The 15875-nt window shown below is 43.6% G+C and overlaps 1 protein-coding gene across 2 annotated transcripts in view; it reads right to left on the bottom strand.

Moving 5' to 3' along the window:
* Window positions 1-15875, bottom strand: part of LOC135396546 (myotubularin-related protein 14-like) — a 226801-nt gene that overhangs the window by 84120 nt on the left and 126806 nt on the right. For both annotated transcript variants that reach the window (XM_064627585.1, XM_064627586.1), the window contains exons 12-13: window positions 13548-13710; window positions 12834-12870 (exon numbers count right to left, since the gene is read on the bottom strand). In XM_064627585.1, coding sequence (XP_064483655.1) covers window positions 12834-12870; window positions 13548-13710 — 200 coding nt within the window. The remainder of the gene's footprint in view (window positions 1-12833; window positions 12871-13547; window positions 13711-15875) is intronic.

The raw sequence follows: 15875 nt of genomic DNA, 5'->3' as shown, positions 1-15875 counted from the left end.
CATGCTTCCATGAACGTTCCAAAGCACTCGCAAGACTTCGTCGTTTTGGATTCGCCTACAGTAGGTGATGTCACCAGGAACTCAGGTGTCTGTCTCCTCATAAGAGCACACGTTAGAAGACTACCAGATGTTGCGGTGAGGAGACCAACTTCAAGGAGGATTAATGATATTCAAAGATATTAATCCCTCGATACTTCCGCATCACATAAAAAACAATACGGTACAATCCCGTTAATTCCAAATCTCTTAATTCAAACTTCCAATAATTACAACTGACGTCCCGGCAAGGTCATGTGCATTTCAATGGGGGGAAACTACCACTAACTTGAACATATGAACATGTGCAATGGTTTATTCAGACAAAATTGCCCGGCCACTCCCAGCTACACAATGGCTCAGAAGGGCCAGCCTTGGAAGCGCCAGCAGGTTATTGCTAATTTGCAATACATGCGTATGTAAGAATAATCTACACGCATCAAGGAGACTTCGCCGGATTTCGTGGGGGAGCATTTCGTGATGACTAATTTCTTCATGCAAGGGCAGCCTCAACTTGATGAGAAGTGAATGAAACTATACTTTCCTTTTCTACAAAACAGTCATTTGCATCACTATGCCTTTGTCGGGAATAAACAGAAAACGTTCGCTAACAGCCTTTATTGGAGATGTACTGCGATAAGCGTGATTTGTTGAGCTCCTTAGAGTAGATCAGTGTGTGACATGTGTAACACATGCTCAAACAGTGAGAACCGTAACATTTTCGAAGGATGGATCTTTCAACACGATGTCAATATAATAACATCTTAAAGCAGAACTTGCGGGGAAAGATGTTTTGCCAAGTCCGCTTTGTAAACGAAGATGGCTCATACTCATTATTTTTTCCTCAACCGGAAGCGAACCGAAAATTGTTTCTACTGCTCAGCCGAAATAGTCTGAACCAGCTACTGCTTTGTGAAACATTTAGGTGTAGTAAAAAAGTCATAAAACTTGTAAAATTTTCAGCCACGATAACAAGCGAGAAAGACGTGCTTTACAGAGAACTGTAGAAGAACACCTCATTTATCCATGGAGAAAAAATTAGATAAGTACTTTTTGTTGAAGAAAACTGAAGAAATTTATTTTTTCGGTGGCATAATTGCGATGTAGGCTTTGCAGCGCGGCCACCGAGTATGAGAGCACCTTGCTCCTGCTCACCTCGAAAAACGTAGTATAAAAGTGAAATTATTGCGACAGAAATACTGGAGACTGTTCTCTAAGCTAATTAAATCAATATTAAAAAGGCGATTTGCCTATTGACCTTTATCGACAGTCTCAATGTCAGGGCCGCAGAGGTCCCAAGCTCGTTTCAAGTTCACTTGACGTCTGTTTTCCATCTTCCCCTTTCGGCCCTTGCCGTCATATGACTATCAAGTGAAATTATGGCAGTTAAAGAAAAGGCATTAGCAGTGGGATTCGAATTCACTGCATTGAATTGAAGTATGCAAGCGGGCACTATTGTGTTGTTTTTGTCCTACATTTAACAGCCTCATCCACTACATCGTGACTGTAATGTTTTACTGCTGTCTATATAGACGTTGACCTTGAACAACTTGCACTCTGTCTTGGGTTTCTGCTTCCTTCAGGTCTCAGAATCTTTTTTACCTTCGTTCACAATAATGGCACTTGACCAATGAAAATAACCGAATTCTTCTGAACGGGAAAATTCTATAGTTGCAGCAGTTTTAAAACACCATCGTTTTAACTCGACTGATTTGGACATATGTAATTTGCTCTTCCTGGCTTGGTAAACTGCTTCTTTTTTATCGTGGTTGTCATTGAGCTGTCCGCTATTTTGAACCTACTGAAACACGTAGATGAAACTTAGGCTGTCCTAGCAGAGCAAATAATATCCACAGGGGTAAGTGTTGAATCGCTTTCCTCCACTTGCCATAGCTTGTTTTACTATAACCTTTACCCAGCAAACAACGAATTAAAGTTACATTCCATTATTGGGATCCTCTGTCCTTCAGAATTGTTCACGATTGGCACTCGTGTGAAAGTTGAGTTTGGGATTACAGCTAGTGATCTATTTCTTAGTAAAATTCTTATTTCATAGATGGTGCTGCATCACAATACTATAACAAATGAAAAATAAAAACGTTGTCAATCTCTGTCACCATGTATATGACTTTGGAATGCCGCTTCTTGCCATCTCTTGCAACATATACCATGAGACGGGTCCCTGTGACTGTAGTGAATGGGGGAACGTTGGAGAGGGTCACAGCAAGAGCTAGCCTACAGCTGTCATTGAGCAGCCAAATCTTGATGCCTCATGGATTGTAAATGTGTGCAAATGAATATTTGAGAAACATAACAGCAGTACGAGTGGTCCAGAATTAAAATGAAAAGGAGGCTACGGTCCTCCTTTGAGATACAGAAATGACCTAACAGACAACAAAACAGGTTGCTGCAAAAGCTGACGTCATTCTCACTAAAAACAACACTATGCCTTCACGAAAAGGGACTGTTCTTGCTGTAGCGATTGTTGCATAATGTACATAATACCTTCTTTGCGTTACTGACATAGGACATTAAAAAAATTTTCAGCCTTGTTTCAGCGAGATTTTCTCTCGCACAGAATATAACACATACCATTTTTGTAGAATATAAGACAACCTTATTTCCAAAATCCTGTGCTCCAAACTCGGGGGTCGTCCTACATTCAAATATGTGAGCCACAACGAGGTCATGGGAGAGGCGGGAGCGGGTGACAGGATCGGCCAATAGCACGGTGCGACCAATATCACGTGTTGCGGTGTCAGCGCAATGCAAATACGGCAATGTGCTACGACAGTATATCTCAGGGCATGAGAGAAAAGAAAAGGTTGGAGAACGCATGAGACAAAGCATCTGTCCACTCAGAAAGCAGCAATAACGGTGTACTCGCAGATGGGCCACAACAGTATGGTGAAAAAGATGAAGCAACGTGGACCTCACGTGCAGTTGTTGTGGTACCTTATTTGAGAGCGATCCAATGAGATCGTTCTACGTGCACGAGGAGAAAGGGAAAAGCTGAGGGACTGTGCGAAAGGCTGACATACTTTCGTAGCGTATACGGGCACAATGGTTGACTGCATTCATTCACTGTCATGGCGTTGGTCTCTTGCATTTGGACGAAAAGTTAACACTTTTGTGAATACAGCAACAATTTAGCGGTGGCAAGGCGGTTTCAAGTATCAGAAGAAAATGTTACAAGGTGGCTAAAACAACAGGGAGAGATCAAGACTTGTGCCAGCACATTGGATTTTGGACGCTTGGTGCAATGTGCCTGACGATGTTGTCATGCGCGCTGTTAAAAAATATGGTTTCTCTTACTCTTTGGACAGAGCGGAGGACAATGAGCTGCGGGCAGATAGCAACAAAGAACACAGTAGCGAAGAAATTGATGATGAATAAATGGTATTGTGCATTGATTCCAACTGCTATACTGCTTCCCAATCCCTGTTAACTTTTGTTCCAAATTTGTGTACCCTGAACTCGAAGGGTCGTCTTAGATTCGAGAAAATCCAGTATATAGCACATATTTATTTAGCGCAGACATACCACAAAATAGCAGATAGCTCAATGACAACCACAATAAAAAAGGAACGGTTTAGCAAGCCAAGATGAGCAGATTACACATGTCCAAGTCAGTCGAATTCAAACTATGGCCTTAAAACTGCCGTAAATATAGAATTTTCCTGTGCAGACCTATTCGTTCATTTTCAATTGGTCAAGCGCCATTGTTGTCCACGAAGGCGAAAAAAATCTGAGACTTGAAGGAAGCCCATGATGGAGTGCAAGGTGTGCAAGGTCGAGACCTATAGATACTGTATAAGCAGTAATTTTCGCAAGGACCTATTCTTCGCGAAATTCGCGAACACCCTTTTTTCGCGAATTTAAAGTCCCGCGAAATATTCGAACCAATGACAGAAAAATACGCAAAAGTAATATGTAAGAAATTTGACCCAGGACGCTGAGGCAACTTATGTGTACGAAGTTTCTTACGCTGTTACACTGCATTGCCTCGCAAAGTGTTCAGTTCGCCGCTGCAACTCGAGACTGTAGTCCAGCCCTCATGTACGAATCCCGTACGGATGTATGCCTCCCGTGCTTCCGGTTCCTTTAAGCCTGGATCATCCAGCAAGCGCGTATGTACTCTGCCACGCGTATAGACCTTTAGAAAAGTTGTCGCATCACTACGAAGTGCCAATCGCACCTGCTCAATGCGATGACAGGAATGACGGGAGACAGGGCAATTGGGCAATGGCACAGATACGAGCCGAGTAGGACGCCCTAATCGTATCCCTTGCAGTCAGAAGTGCTCAAAAGGAAGACAAATTGAACGAGTTGCCCAGTTGTGATACAGTTTTATTAGCTTCTTCCAGGAAGTTCAAGGTGGATGGTCCCTAAGATGAAGGGTGGACGCAGCGCAGTACCGCGAATTTAAGGTTCTGCGGATAATTGCCTGACCCTGGCTTTTCACAAATTCGCGAATTATTGAGCCCGCGAATTTAAGCACTTATACAGTAATGAAACTTTATAGTTGTATGGCGGCAAGGGCCAAAAGAGAAAAAAAGGAAACAGCCGTCAGGCGAACTTGGGACCTCTTGCAGCCCTGACATTGAGACTGTCGAAAAGGTCGATAAACAAATCACTTTTTTAATATTGACTTAATTAGTTTAGAGAACAGTCTCCAGCATTTCTGTCACAACAATTTCAGTTTTATATGTACTACGGTTGTCGAGGTGAGCAGGAGCAAGGTGCGCTGATACTCGGTGACCGCGCTGCGAAGCCTACGTCGCATCTATGCCGCCGAAAAAAATTAATTTCTTCAATTTAACAAAAAGGATGTTTCTAATTTTTTCTCCATGCATAAATGAGATGTTCTTCTACAGTTCTATGTGAAGCACGTCTTTCTAGCTTGTTATCTCACTGAGATATACACTTTTCAAGGATTTCTGTGATTTTACGAATTTTTTACTGCACCTAAATTGCTGGGAAAATAGTTCAGAATTGTTTATTAGAAGGTATTCCTTTGGTTTTGTTAGAGGCCGTAGGTATTTTTAGAAAAAATGTCAAAGTTGGGCAAATGTTGAAGTGTTTCCCAGAATTCCAGAAATCCTAAATTTTGTGATAGACTACTGAGACTCGGGTCAGTAGGTGGCATGGTCCTTCTAGAAAGCACGTTTAAATTTTGAGTTTCTTCGGTGCGGCAGGATGCTCACGACACGCTTCCATAGGGAGTATGGTTTTTGCTCGCAGTGCAAACTTCAGCCCTCTAGCCTCTAGCGCCGCAATGCAGCGGTGTTTGTATTTGGGATTTGGTATATGTCTACTACCACATGGAACTGATTTTTTTTTGTGACAATCGGGAATGGTTGAGCAGCATTGCTGGATCACTTGGCATGGAATGCACCTCCTATTACTGATGTGATAAGTAGGGCCCAGGACTTTATGCATAAAAATCTTCCAAAATATGCAAAGCAAAATTCTAGATTAATGAAACGTGATGCCAAGAGTATGGCACAAAAGCCTATTGTATACCATGAACCTCTTTGTGTAGCAAAATAATGCACAGAAACGGATTTTAGAATGTCAACCGTACATTTTTTATTGAAGCAAACTGTCAACTATACAACATTACAGTACATAACAAAAGCCATTTTTAAGTTTTCAAATTTGAAAGACATCCTGTTGTTGGACAATACAGTCTTGTATCGAGAAAATGTGCGTTGCAAGATGTTATCCTTACGAACTTGAAATGAGCTAGTTCATCTGCGCTATATGCAGACAGAGCTTCGGAGTCTTGTTCTTTGCCTTCAAGAATGGCACGCACGGACTGCAACAGTTTCAGCTCCTTATTTTTGTCAAGCACGGCTTGAAGCTTTGCCTTAACAACAGATGCACATGCACCTCCAGCCCTTTGTAAGGAATCCTGCACGTCCCGAATGATGTCCAAAGCCTCCACGAGAGTCAAGGTTGCAGACTCCAACTTTGTGATGGAAGCGGGAAGGAATGAGAAATTAGCTTCAATAGCTGCTAAGCCATTTTGCACGCTAACGTCTTCAAAGAGTTGCTGCGCTGAACGAATGCTTGCGGCGTCTTGCTTTTTGAGCTTGCTGACCTCTTGACGCACGATTTCAAAATTCGTGACATAATATTTTGCTGCTTCTATCCACGTGCCCCATCTGGTCAGCAGAGGCTGAGGAGGCAAAGCCACATCTGGCACCAAATCCTTAAAGAGCTGCACGCCCCTGGGACTCTTTGCAAACACTTTCTTCGTGTTCGATATGAGGTAATCAACATTTTGGAAACAGCCACGAACTTCTTCTGCAACTCTGTGTAGCGCGTGAGCTGCGCATGTGACGTGAACAATTTTTGGGTATATGACACAAAGAGCAGCACCAGCCTTCACCATGTAAGGTGCTGCGTCCATAACAAAAAGCAGCAAGTCATTTGCATCCACATACCCGTTGAGCATCTGAACACAGTCTACGAAGAGCTGTTCCACTGTTGAACAATTGACTTTTGGAAGCTCCTCGACTGTAAGTAAGTAGCTCTTTTCACATGTGTCCAGCCCAAATTTTTCCGACAACAACAGAGGCTATGCAGGTCCTGAAGAGTATGCTGTTTCGTCTATGGATATCCATACTTTCCGTGACTTCAGATTATCAAGGATGTTTTGTAGGGTAGCCTGATAGCAACGATGCAGGTAGCCTTTTCGTATTGTCCACTCATGAGGGATTTGCCGGCCTGTGTACTTCTCATGAAATACCCGTAGCTCAGCATTTTCCAGCTTCCAAAAGGGAATACAGTGGACTCTCATTAATTCAAACTCAAGGGGGTTGGGATATTTGTTCGAATAAAGCAGAGTTCGAACTAACGGGAGACACTCTCCTGGAAGTGGTCTTGGGCGCAGGGTGCGCGTGCAGAAGCGTTGCAATGCACTTCTAGTCGTGTTATACGTTCGCGGTACCGGTGTCACTTTAAGACGCATTTATACTGGCCTCATTCAAATCATTACTGCTGCTGAACTCCGCAACTACTGTTGTTACATTCCCGATGCCTAACCAATGTTACGGCGGAGAAAACAGCGTAACAGCGTCGCGGCTGTTACGACTGAAGTAAATACAGGACTTTTATGTTCGCAAAAACTCACTTACAGAAATTATGAAGCAAGTTAAGGCTGAAAGAAGTCAGTAATTCGCTTTTGCAACCGTGTCGTAGAGCAGGACTGTTGACATCAATTTCGATTTGGACACATGTTCAAGCGCTGCGTCCGCATTTTCCTCAGAAGAAAAATAGTACACTGTTATATCCAGCGACGATGCTACATCAGATGCACTTGCTAAAGGCACTGGTTCGTGACATGGGTCATCTGAATCTTCGTCGCTACACCAGGCCCCCATAGCTCCCCCTCTTCGCGGCTCTAAAAAAATGTTTGCGCGTCATAAACATGTGGTATTACTTCGTCAGGCATCATAGTTGGTACCCATTGGTCGAAGGACATTGCGCGCTCCGCTATTGGTTGGCAAAGTTTCAAAAGAGCATTCTTTCGCGGGCTGCCTGTCTGGCGGGCAGTTACAAGAAGAGAAGGGAGAGAAGTGGCAGCGGCGTCTCGCGTCTCGACGATGTCAGTTCGCAGCACCGTATGACCGCACTGTCCAAAGGTCCAAAGAGAAGTCGCAGATTTGTTAGTGTGTCAAAGTGACTCAGCGCATTTTGTGATGTTTCCCGACACAAGTATCCTACATACGAACAGTCTCTTGAGTTCAGAACTGGAATGCAGTGGTGAGCTGACGCCTGAGGAACACTTGTGAGCGCCGTCGCATTTTCAAATGCAGTCAATACGGAGACAGGATTCGGTGCCCGTGCGACATTCTCTCTTCGTTGAAGCCTTCGCACTGCGACCAACGAAAGGAGATGCTTACCGTGAAATTGCACGCACTCGTGCGAGCGTCTCTCGTTTCAGGGAGTAGAGTGTGTTTGTGTTTTGCGAGTTCGAACTTGGTCAACGAACGCAACGATTTGGACTGTGTACGCACGGTGAATATTTGTGTCAGGCTATTGAGTCAATACGATGTTTCAAATAAATGTGTATTTTGTCCAAAATTTGCCTAGTAGCTCTGGAGTACGGAATAACGAGCGTCGGGCATGAAAACCAGTAAAAGTAAAAGCCGATGGTAGCCAGTACGGGGCCGAAAGGCGAGCCAAACTGAGAGACTCCTGATTGGACGAATGGTAGGCATCATAGTTCATTTTCATTGGTTGCATGTCCAGTGTTGCCTGAATTATCTCAAACTACGGGCTCTATGGGGAGCTGTGGGAGGTCGTCTCGTCTAGTTCGGCTTGCTCACGCGGTGTCGATGATGTCCGCGTCAGTCAAGAGCCCAGTCTACACGCAGTCACCTCAGCTGACATAGTGCCAGTTAGGGAAATAAACCATGACAGTGAACGGGTTGTAGAATGATATTGAGAGTCGTGAATCATAAAAGCGAGTGACGGCACACTAATGCAGCTCCTCCACCCTTCATGGCCTCAAGAGGAAGAGAGAGAAAGAGGAAAGGGACGGAGGGAGAATGCAAGCGTTTGCGTAAGCTCCTTGCTGTCGTAAACAGCTGAAAGCATCCTTGAACAGCGCAAAATGCAGAAAGAGGATGGGAACCGTATGAAAGGTCAATGACCAGAGAGATATGAGGCGCTGTAACCCATTCTGGTCCGATGCACGGGCGCTGTTGGTTCAAATCATGTGGTGTATACGCTCGTCTGTTCGAATTACGTATGTTCCCATTGGAATACATGTGGCTTGGACGGAACCCGGACGAGAGTTCGAATTATTTGGAAGTTCAAATTAAGCGATTTCGAATTAACGAGATTCTATTTGCAACACAGGGGTCCATCGCAAAATCAGAACATTTGGACGTAGAAGGTGCACTCTGGTCCATAAGTTGCTGCATGCAACCTGACTTTCACTGACTGGCCTCTTTGTGCTTCGCTATCTTCAAGTGCTGATGAACGAGAAAAAGTCTGTCAGCGTTTACAGCTTTCTCGCATGCCAGGCAAAACAAAATGGATCCGTCTGTCTTGAATGTGCATTTGAACTCAGCTGCCTACTGCCTCAGACGTGAAGCCGTTGTTTTCGGCATTGCCGCACGTTACACAGGCGGCACAAACCAAGAGAAGAGAACTCTTCCGTATTCTGCGTGCGTGCGTCAAACCTTTGTGGAATGAACCAGGAAGTGTGAATTGGAAAGGGAGACGTGCTGCAGTGTCCGACCGAGTGACGTCGTAATGTCGCCTGCCATTGCACAATTCAGCGTAACAGCTCAGAAGCAAGGAGCGAGCCGCAGTTGAAGAAAGCGTTGTGGTGATGCATTAGCAGCCTTTGCATCACCTGCAGACTGCATAAAACCAGAGGCACTAAAGGTTACTCGCGCAGCCGTGACACAGCATGTGTGTCAATAAGCTCTCCTAGAAACGTGAGTGCGTTAGAGCTCAACCAGGCAGGAAGCCTGGGAAGGCACACCAGAGCAAAAAATATGTAGTAGAAACATGTAAATATGCACGAAGACATGCAGATATATGCTGTCATATGCACTTTTACGAATTCAGCAAAAATATGCAAATATATGCATAACGAAACAGATATTTCGGTGCTCTCCGTGCTTGGAAATGTGTGGGGAAACATCAGGGTACTCGCAGAGATGCCTACAAAAAAAATATGCATTTGCATAAAGTCCCGGGCCCTAGTGATAAGTGAACGCTGTGACCTGCTTCTTATTGCTTATAGTCATGAACACTGTCTTATTGTCACTGTTACTGTCTGTTGTCATTTAAAACCAATGCATCACCAGGGGATGAAAGCCGGCAATAAATCACACAGTCATCTGCAAATAATCTTATCTGTATGTTGGTATCTATAACTTCTGTATTGTCATTGACATAGATAAAAAAGAGCAAGGGTCCTAATACGGAACCCTATGGCACGCCTGCTAACACACTAAATTCACGGGATTTTGTGTTAGATATATCAACGTATTAACAGCGGTTTCTCAAGCAGGCAGACACCCAGTTCGTAGTCTTGTTGGATAAACCTATTCTTTTAAGTATATGAATAAGTTTTGAGTGAGGGACGGAATAAAATGCCTTTGCCATGTCTAAGAAAATGGCACCTATTTGTCCTTTCTGATCGATCGCAGCAGCAAAGTCATGGATTGTGACAAGTTGTGTGACAGTAGAAAGCTTTAGACGAAAGCAGGCAGTTCGTTTACAGAAACAAAATTATGTGCTTATATAGAATATGTTCGAATAACTTGCAACATGTGCTGGTAAGTCAAATCGGCCTGTAGTTCTGCACAAGCATCCTGTTTCCTGCCTTATGAATGGGGACCACCCTTGCACACAGCCAATCGTTAGGCAAAGTAGCAGAATCAAATGAACAGCGAAACATGATACAAAGATACTTTGAGACCCATTCAGCATATGTTTTTAAAAATTCGTTCGGAACACCATCAGGCCCCGCAGATATCTTTTCTTCAAGATTTAATAACATCTGAAAAATTCCCTCCTCTGATATTAAAACTTGAGATGTTGTTGACTCTGCCCCTAATCCGGACTGACAACCATACATATTAGGGTTCGAAAAGACCGACTGGAAGTAGAGCTGTCACGAGGTGAGTTTGCACCCAGGGTAGGGTAAACGTGAAGCAAACCCCCACCCCTCCCCCCTCCCTCACTGCTGTCAGAAGCTCTGTAAACAATGAAAAGAAAATGCTTATTTGCACTGCCGAGATCGTAAGTTCAAATTCCCTTCATCCCCGCTTTGTACTTCCAACCAGCCTGCCAGGGCTTGGCGAGGGCACCGAACCTCCCCTATCACTACGGCTCTGATTGGAAGAAGAATTGAAATGGCAAACAACGACCGTCGGGTCGGATACCAGATGGCCATTTATTGTGATTTTATCGATTACGTCCTTAGTTGGTGAAAGGAATTTCCAGAATTTATTTGGTGACTCCTTCATAAAGTTTGGCAAAGTGACAGAAAAGAATGTTGTTCTCGCATCAGGCAGTTTTTGTCTCAACAACCTTGAAAGACTATCGATTTCAGATCTCCTTGTGTTCAAGCTGCGCCTCCTGCACTTTAGCAGTCTTTTTTATATGCAGTATTTCCCTGGTAATCCAAGGGTGTCTGCAGTTAATCCTCTTCCATGACAATGGTACAAATTGCCTCAAGCAATGAAATACATCCCACAAAACATCTACATCGCTGATATATTAGAAAAGTCAGCAGGCCTCATCCAAAGAGCATCAAGTAGAGATACATCCATCAGCATTTCCAAATTTATAAACTGGCACCTTCGACTGTGCAGTAGACTTTTCAGGAGCACGACCTTCGCAAGTGAGAGCTATCAGCCTATCGTCTGAAATGCCCTGCTCAATATTGACGTCATAGCCGCTAATCCTGTTGATAACAAGATAAAGGTCTAACAGCGAGTTACCTCTGGTGGGTTCACCAACAACTTGTGTCGAGTCACAGCTAAGCTTAGTATCAAACAAAATTTGAGTACTCATGATATTTCTAGTCCCATGTCTTAGCTGAGTTCAGTCAGTGCCCAGTAAGCTTAAATCACCAACAATAACAAACTTAGTCCACTCGGAACAAAACGCATCAAGGTATTGGGATAATGCCACAAGAAATTCATTTGGGGAAGTTGGGGAACGATAAACACAACCTATGACAAGTTTATGGCCCTGCATTGTCACAGAACACTATATGTTTTCATGGTCGGGAATAGCGGGCAACTCCTGACATAATAAATAAATTTACATGATGATATCTTGAAACATTGTGGTTATATTTCACTTTACAGTTCCATTAATAAAATTCAATGAAACAGTACTTTGGGCTTGTTGCCGGTAAGACATGACAAGAATAAAAGCACTAAAAACCCAACGTTCACACTTGGACCAAGCACTGAAGACAACAGAAACACAGAACACAAAACTGTGTTTCTGTTGTCTTCAGTGTTTGGTCCAAGTGTGAACATCGGGTTTTTAGTGCTTTTATTCTTGTCATGTATTTAATCTTTAATTTAATCTTTAAGTAACCCTACTCAGCTAATGTTTCATTTTACAGTGAGTGTGAAGTAGAACACAGCAATGAAGACAGTGAAGAATTAGGGCCTATTCACAGGATGCAACTTCAGTCGTGTGCAACTAGGTTGCGCCGTATGCACAGGTTGTGTAACCCGGTTGCTAGAGTTGCAGCACAGATCGCCCCACGAGCACCCATTCTCGAAACCTTCAGGCACAACCTGTCCACCATTTGGCTCCTCCTCCGAACACATCCCATCGCAATGGCTGGCTGTCGTGGCTTCACTTCCACGATGTATATTCCACAGCCCAGCCGGCACAGGTTATGAACACGACGCTAGCAGCAAGGAAGCTTCCGTGGCGGTTCATGTAAAATATTTCACGAGAATGTGTTCTTGAATACGTTGTTGCAAACTGTCAATCGCATTTTCAGTTCTCACTCTCGTGCGATTGGACGAAGGACATTTTCTCACGCCATCTCACGAGTTTGTTCAACACAGCGAGTTGCTCACCGTGCCAAAGGAGCCTACTCTCTGCAACTTCAATTGCGTGCAACCACTGCTGGAACCAGGAACCAGGTTGCAGCAAAAGTTGCATTGTGTGAATCGACCCTTACTCTCCCCTCTCCAAGACTGCACAAGACACCATGAATGGTCATGTATATTATACTTCGTAAGGATAACATATAAACATTCATTGGAAAAAGAAATGTATATACTCACCTCTTCACCTTTGCTGAGTCTGTCTGGCAGATTATGACTGAAAAAACAAAGGACAGCAGCACATTTCAAATAAATCAAAGCTATAATGCCAAATTTCCCGTGTCTTTGTTGTTTAAAACAAAATCCTCATGTTAGCAAATAAAAAAGCTGAAGAGTAAAGACATAAAACCAGGCATGTGTGCCTTCTAGTCTCTCTGTTTCTCATTGGTAACAAAAAACAAGAACTAATTATGTGTTATGAAATGGAAAGATCACTGCACCAAAAACTGAAGCAAACAATATAATGGAGCAACAAAATCAGGTACTCTAAACATAATAACATATCAGCATTTCAAGCTGGTCAACACTGCATTTCTTCTTCTAAAGTGGCCCTACCTGTCACAAAAAGTTGTTTTTTCCTGTTTAGTGTTCCCAGATGAGTACTTGAGTATTTACAGAAAAGTACCAAACAAAAGTACTTGAAGTGCAGTACAAAGTACACAACTTGAAATGTACCGATAGTGAAGTAGAGGTGCTTCGAAACATACTTAAAGTGGTAAGTGAGTACTTGGTATTTCAAGTGCTCACCATTATGGATACCAAACATCCCGGACTCTTTCAGTACAAGTGTTTTATGGGGCACATAGAATATGACCCAATGAGTTCCCCACTATCAGTCTTAATTGCCAAGCATGAGTCATGCTGAAAACTCTCATAAAATGCAAAGACTCCTACCCGAAGAGAAACCAGTCATAGGCAACTGTTAGGTAGGCAATCTCCATGGGAGAGAGAGATGCGTGTATGCGTCCGTCTGCCCACAAGGAGAGACGCAGTAGTGAAACAAACAGCGGTGTACGATCCCAACCTGAGATGCAGTGCACCAGCAGACCAGATTGACCTGGGAAGAGTAATACACATGCACACGATGAAATATTACAGATAATGAGCTCAAACAAAATACTCAAGGCATATTTTGACAATGTGTACCATGTGCTGTGGCTCAGACACAGTGGAGATTGGCAACACTCATACCATTTCTTGATCCAGTCAACATTTTCATAAGAGCAGCTAGGTCGAATTCAGCGTATTTCCATACCCCTTATTGTCTGCATCTCTATACTTCGATCTTCCAAGAGTGGCATCCCAAGCCTTCCCTTTGGAACATACTCTACTTGTTGGCTTCCACCATATGTGGCTACTTCATCCAACTCAAAAGTCCTAGGACAAGGCTGTGCCAGCTCAAAAACCGCGACTCCCCAATATCGCAAGAAGCAAAAATTGCTACAAAAAAAAGTGCAACATAAAAAATGTAGTATGCAAGAACTGGAGACAAGGGTGGTTGGTCAGTGTGTCAGTAACTTATCACATGCACTTCTCAGAATATGCAAGTAGGTACAGTGCTGGACAAAAGTTTATGGAACACACTCAGGCACACTCCTTCCTCAGAGTGACACGCTAGCAGCGAATGGTACCGTAAAGACTTGCAAATAGGTGACTGGGTTACCAAAGCACATGTCTGTAAGTCCGTATGGTCCCATTCGCTGCTAGCGTGTCACTCTGAGGAAGGAATGCACCAAAGTGTGTTCCGTATACTTTAATCCAGCACTGTACTGACTGCTCTTCTATAGTTTCCAACTGCAAGTGTGATGATGCCCAATGCTTGATACATCTCCTCAAATTGGTTGTTACAGTGTCCTGTGGCACTCACGTGTTCTTACTGATAACAGCGAAGATAAACTTACTGATCAACTGATGAAGAAATATTTAGTGCCTCCCTATCCCCCCCCCCCCAAGGATTATCGGCGCGTCCTCCCTTGCAGACGCACATTTCCCTGCAGAAAACCCCTCATCCCTTTCGCACAAGGGCACTACGACATATATGACGCCACTTCGTATTCATTGCCTTATAAGAAACGAAGACTCAGATGCACGAGTGCCTCCTCTTAGCATGTGACGCCCTAACCCAAACGGACAACGGGTTCTCCGGGTCCTGCTCCAAGATTCCCTGTCAAATAACAGACCTGTCACAAGCTTTGTTTGCCCCCTTCCAACTCCACACACAGATCGGATGCAAAGAAAATGGTCAACTATTATGGCTATCATTGTCGCCCTAATCCGCTTGCTTTTGAATTAGAAAAAAATCTTCAGTTAAACTTCCTTTGTTAAGCTTTACAACAAGTACATCAGGAGATGAAGTTCGAGGCGTACCATGGAGTCTCGTGTGAAATGAAAATGCAGCATACCGCAATGTTACATAAATTTTAATAGAAAACCACGCTGTAGAAAATATGTAATCAAATACACTACAAATGTATACAATACGTCCAATGCACACAACTATGCAATCATACATCTGTTGTCTATAAATTTTAGACCTTTCGTACACCTAGACATGTAATTAATCACTCCCCTTGTAACAAATTAATAATGTTTTACTTTTGCGTACATTTTTACCCGAGACTTTCGTATTCATTGCTTTATACATACGTATGATGGTTATTCAATAAATAACCCTAACCCTAACTTGAATTGAAATTCTGGAGTTTTTTTTCCCCGTCAGCACCGCAAAGCAACTGTGGCTATGAGCGGCGTACAGATGTGGACAGGTGGAGAGAGGACAGCAGGAAGGAGTGGGAGACAGGGGTTTAGCATGAGTCCTGTGCCCACTTCAGGGGGAACTGTGCTGACATTTGTCTGGAGAATCTGCCAGAAAACCCAGGGAAAGCCTCAGACAGCACAGCCGGTGGTAGGATTCAAACCCATTGCCTTCCAGTCTTCAGCACGATCTTGGCTACCACAAATGAGCAGCAGTGCAGGTCTTCATACTCTTCATGATGTGTCTTCCAACCTCTACGTGTCATGTGCGAGAACTTAAAGATGGCTGCCCCGCTTCAGGTTTGCACCAGGGAGGAGCAACGCTCAGTCATACATTTTCTTATGAGTGGAGGAGTAAAACCCATGACAGCCACTACAAGATATAAGCACAAAATGGTAGTGCCTGTATATCATTACAACAAGTGTAAGTTTGCAAAAGGTGAGACAAACCTGCCCCTTCTCCGTTGC

Source organism: Ornithodoros turicata, chromosome 6, assembly GCF_037126465.1.
Source record: "Ornithodoros turicata isolate Travis chromosome 6, ASM3712646v1, whole genome shotgun sequence".
In the NCBI taxonomy this organism is placed as follows: domain Eukaryota; kingdom Metazoa; phylum Arthropoda; class Arachnida; order Ixodida; family Argasidae; genus Ornithodoros; species Ornithodoros turicata.
Note: the sequence above shows the minus strand (reverse complement) of the source record. Positions and strands in the feature narration are given on the sequence as shown.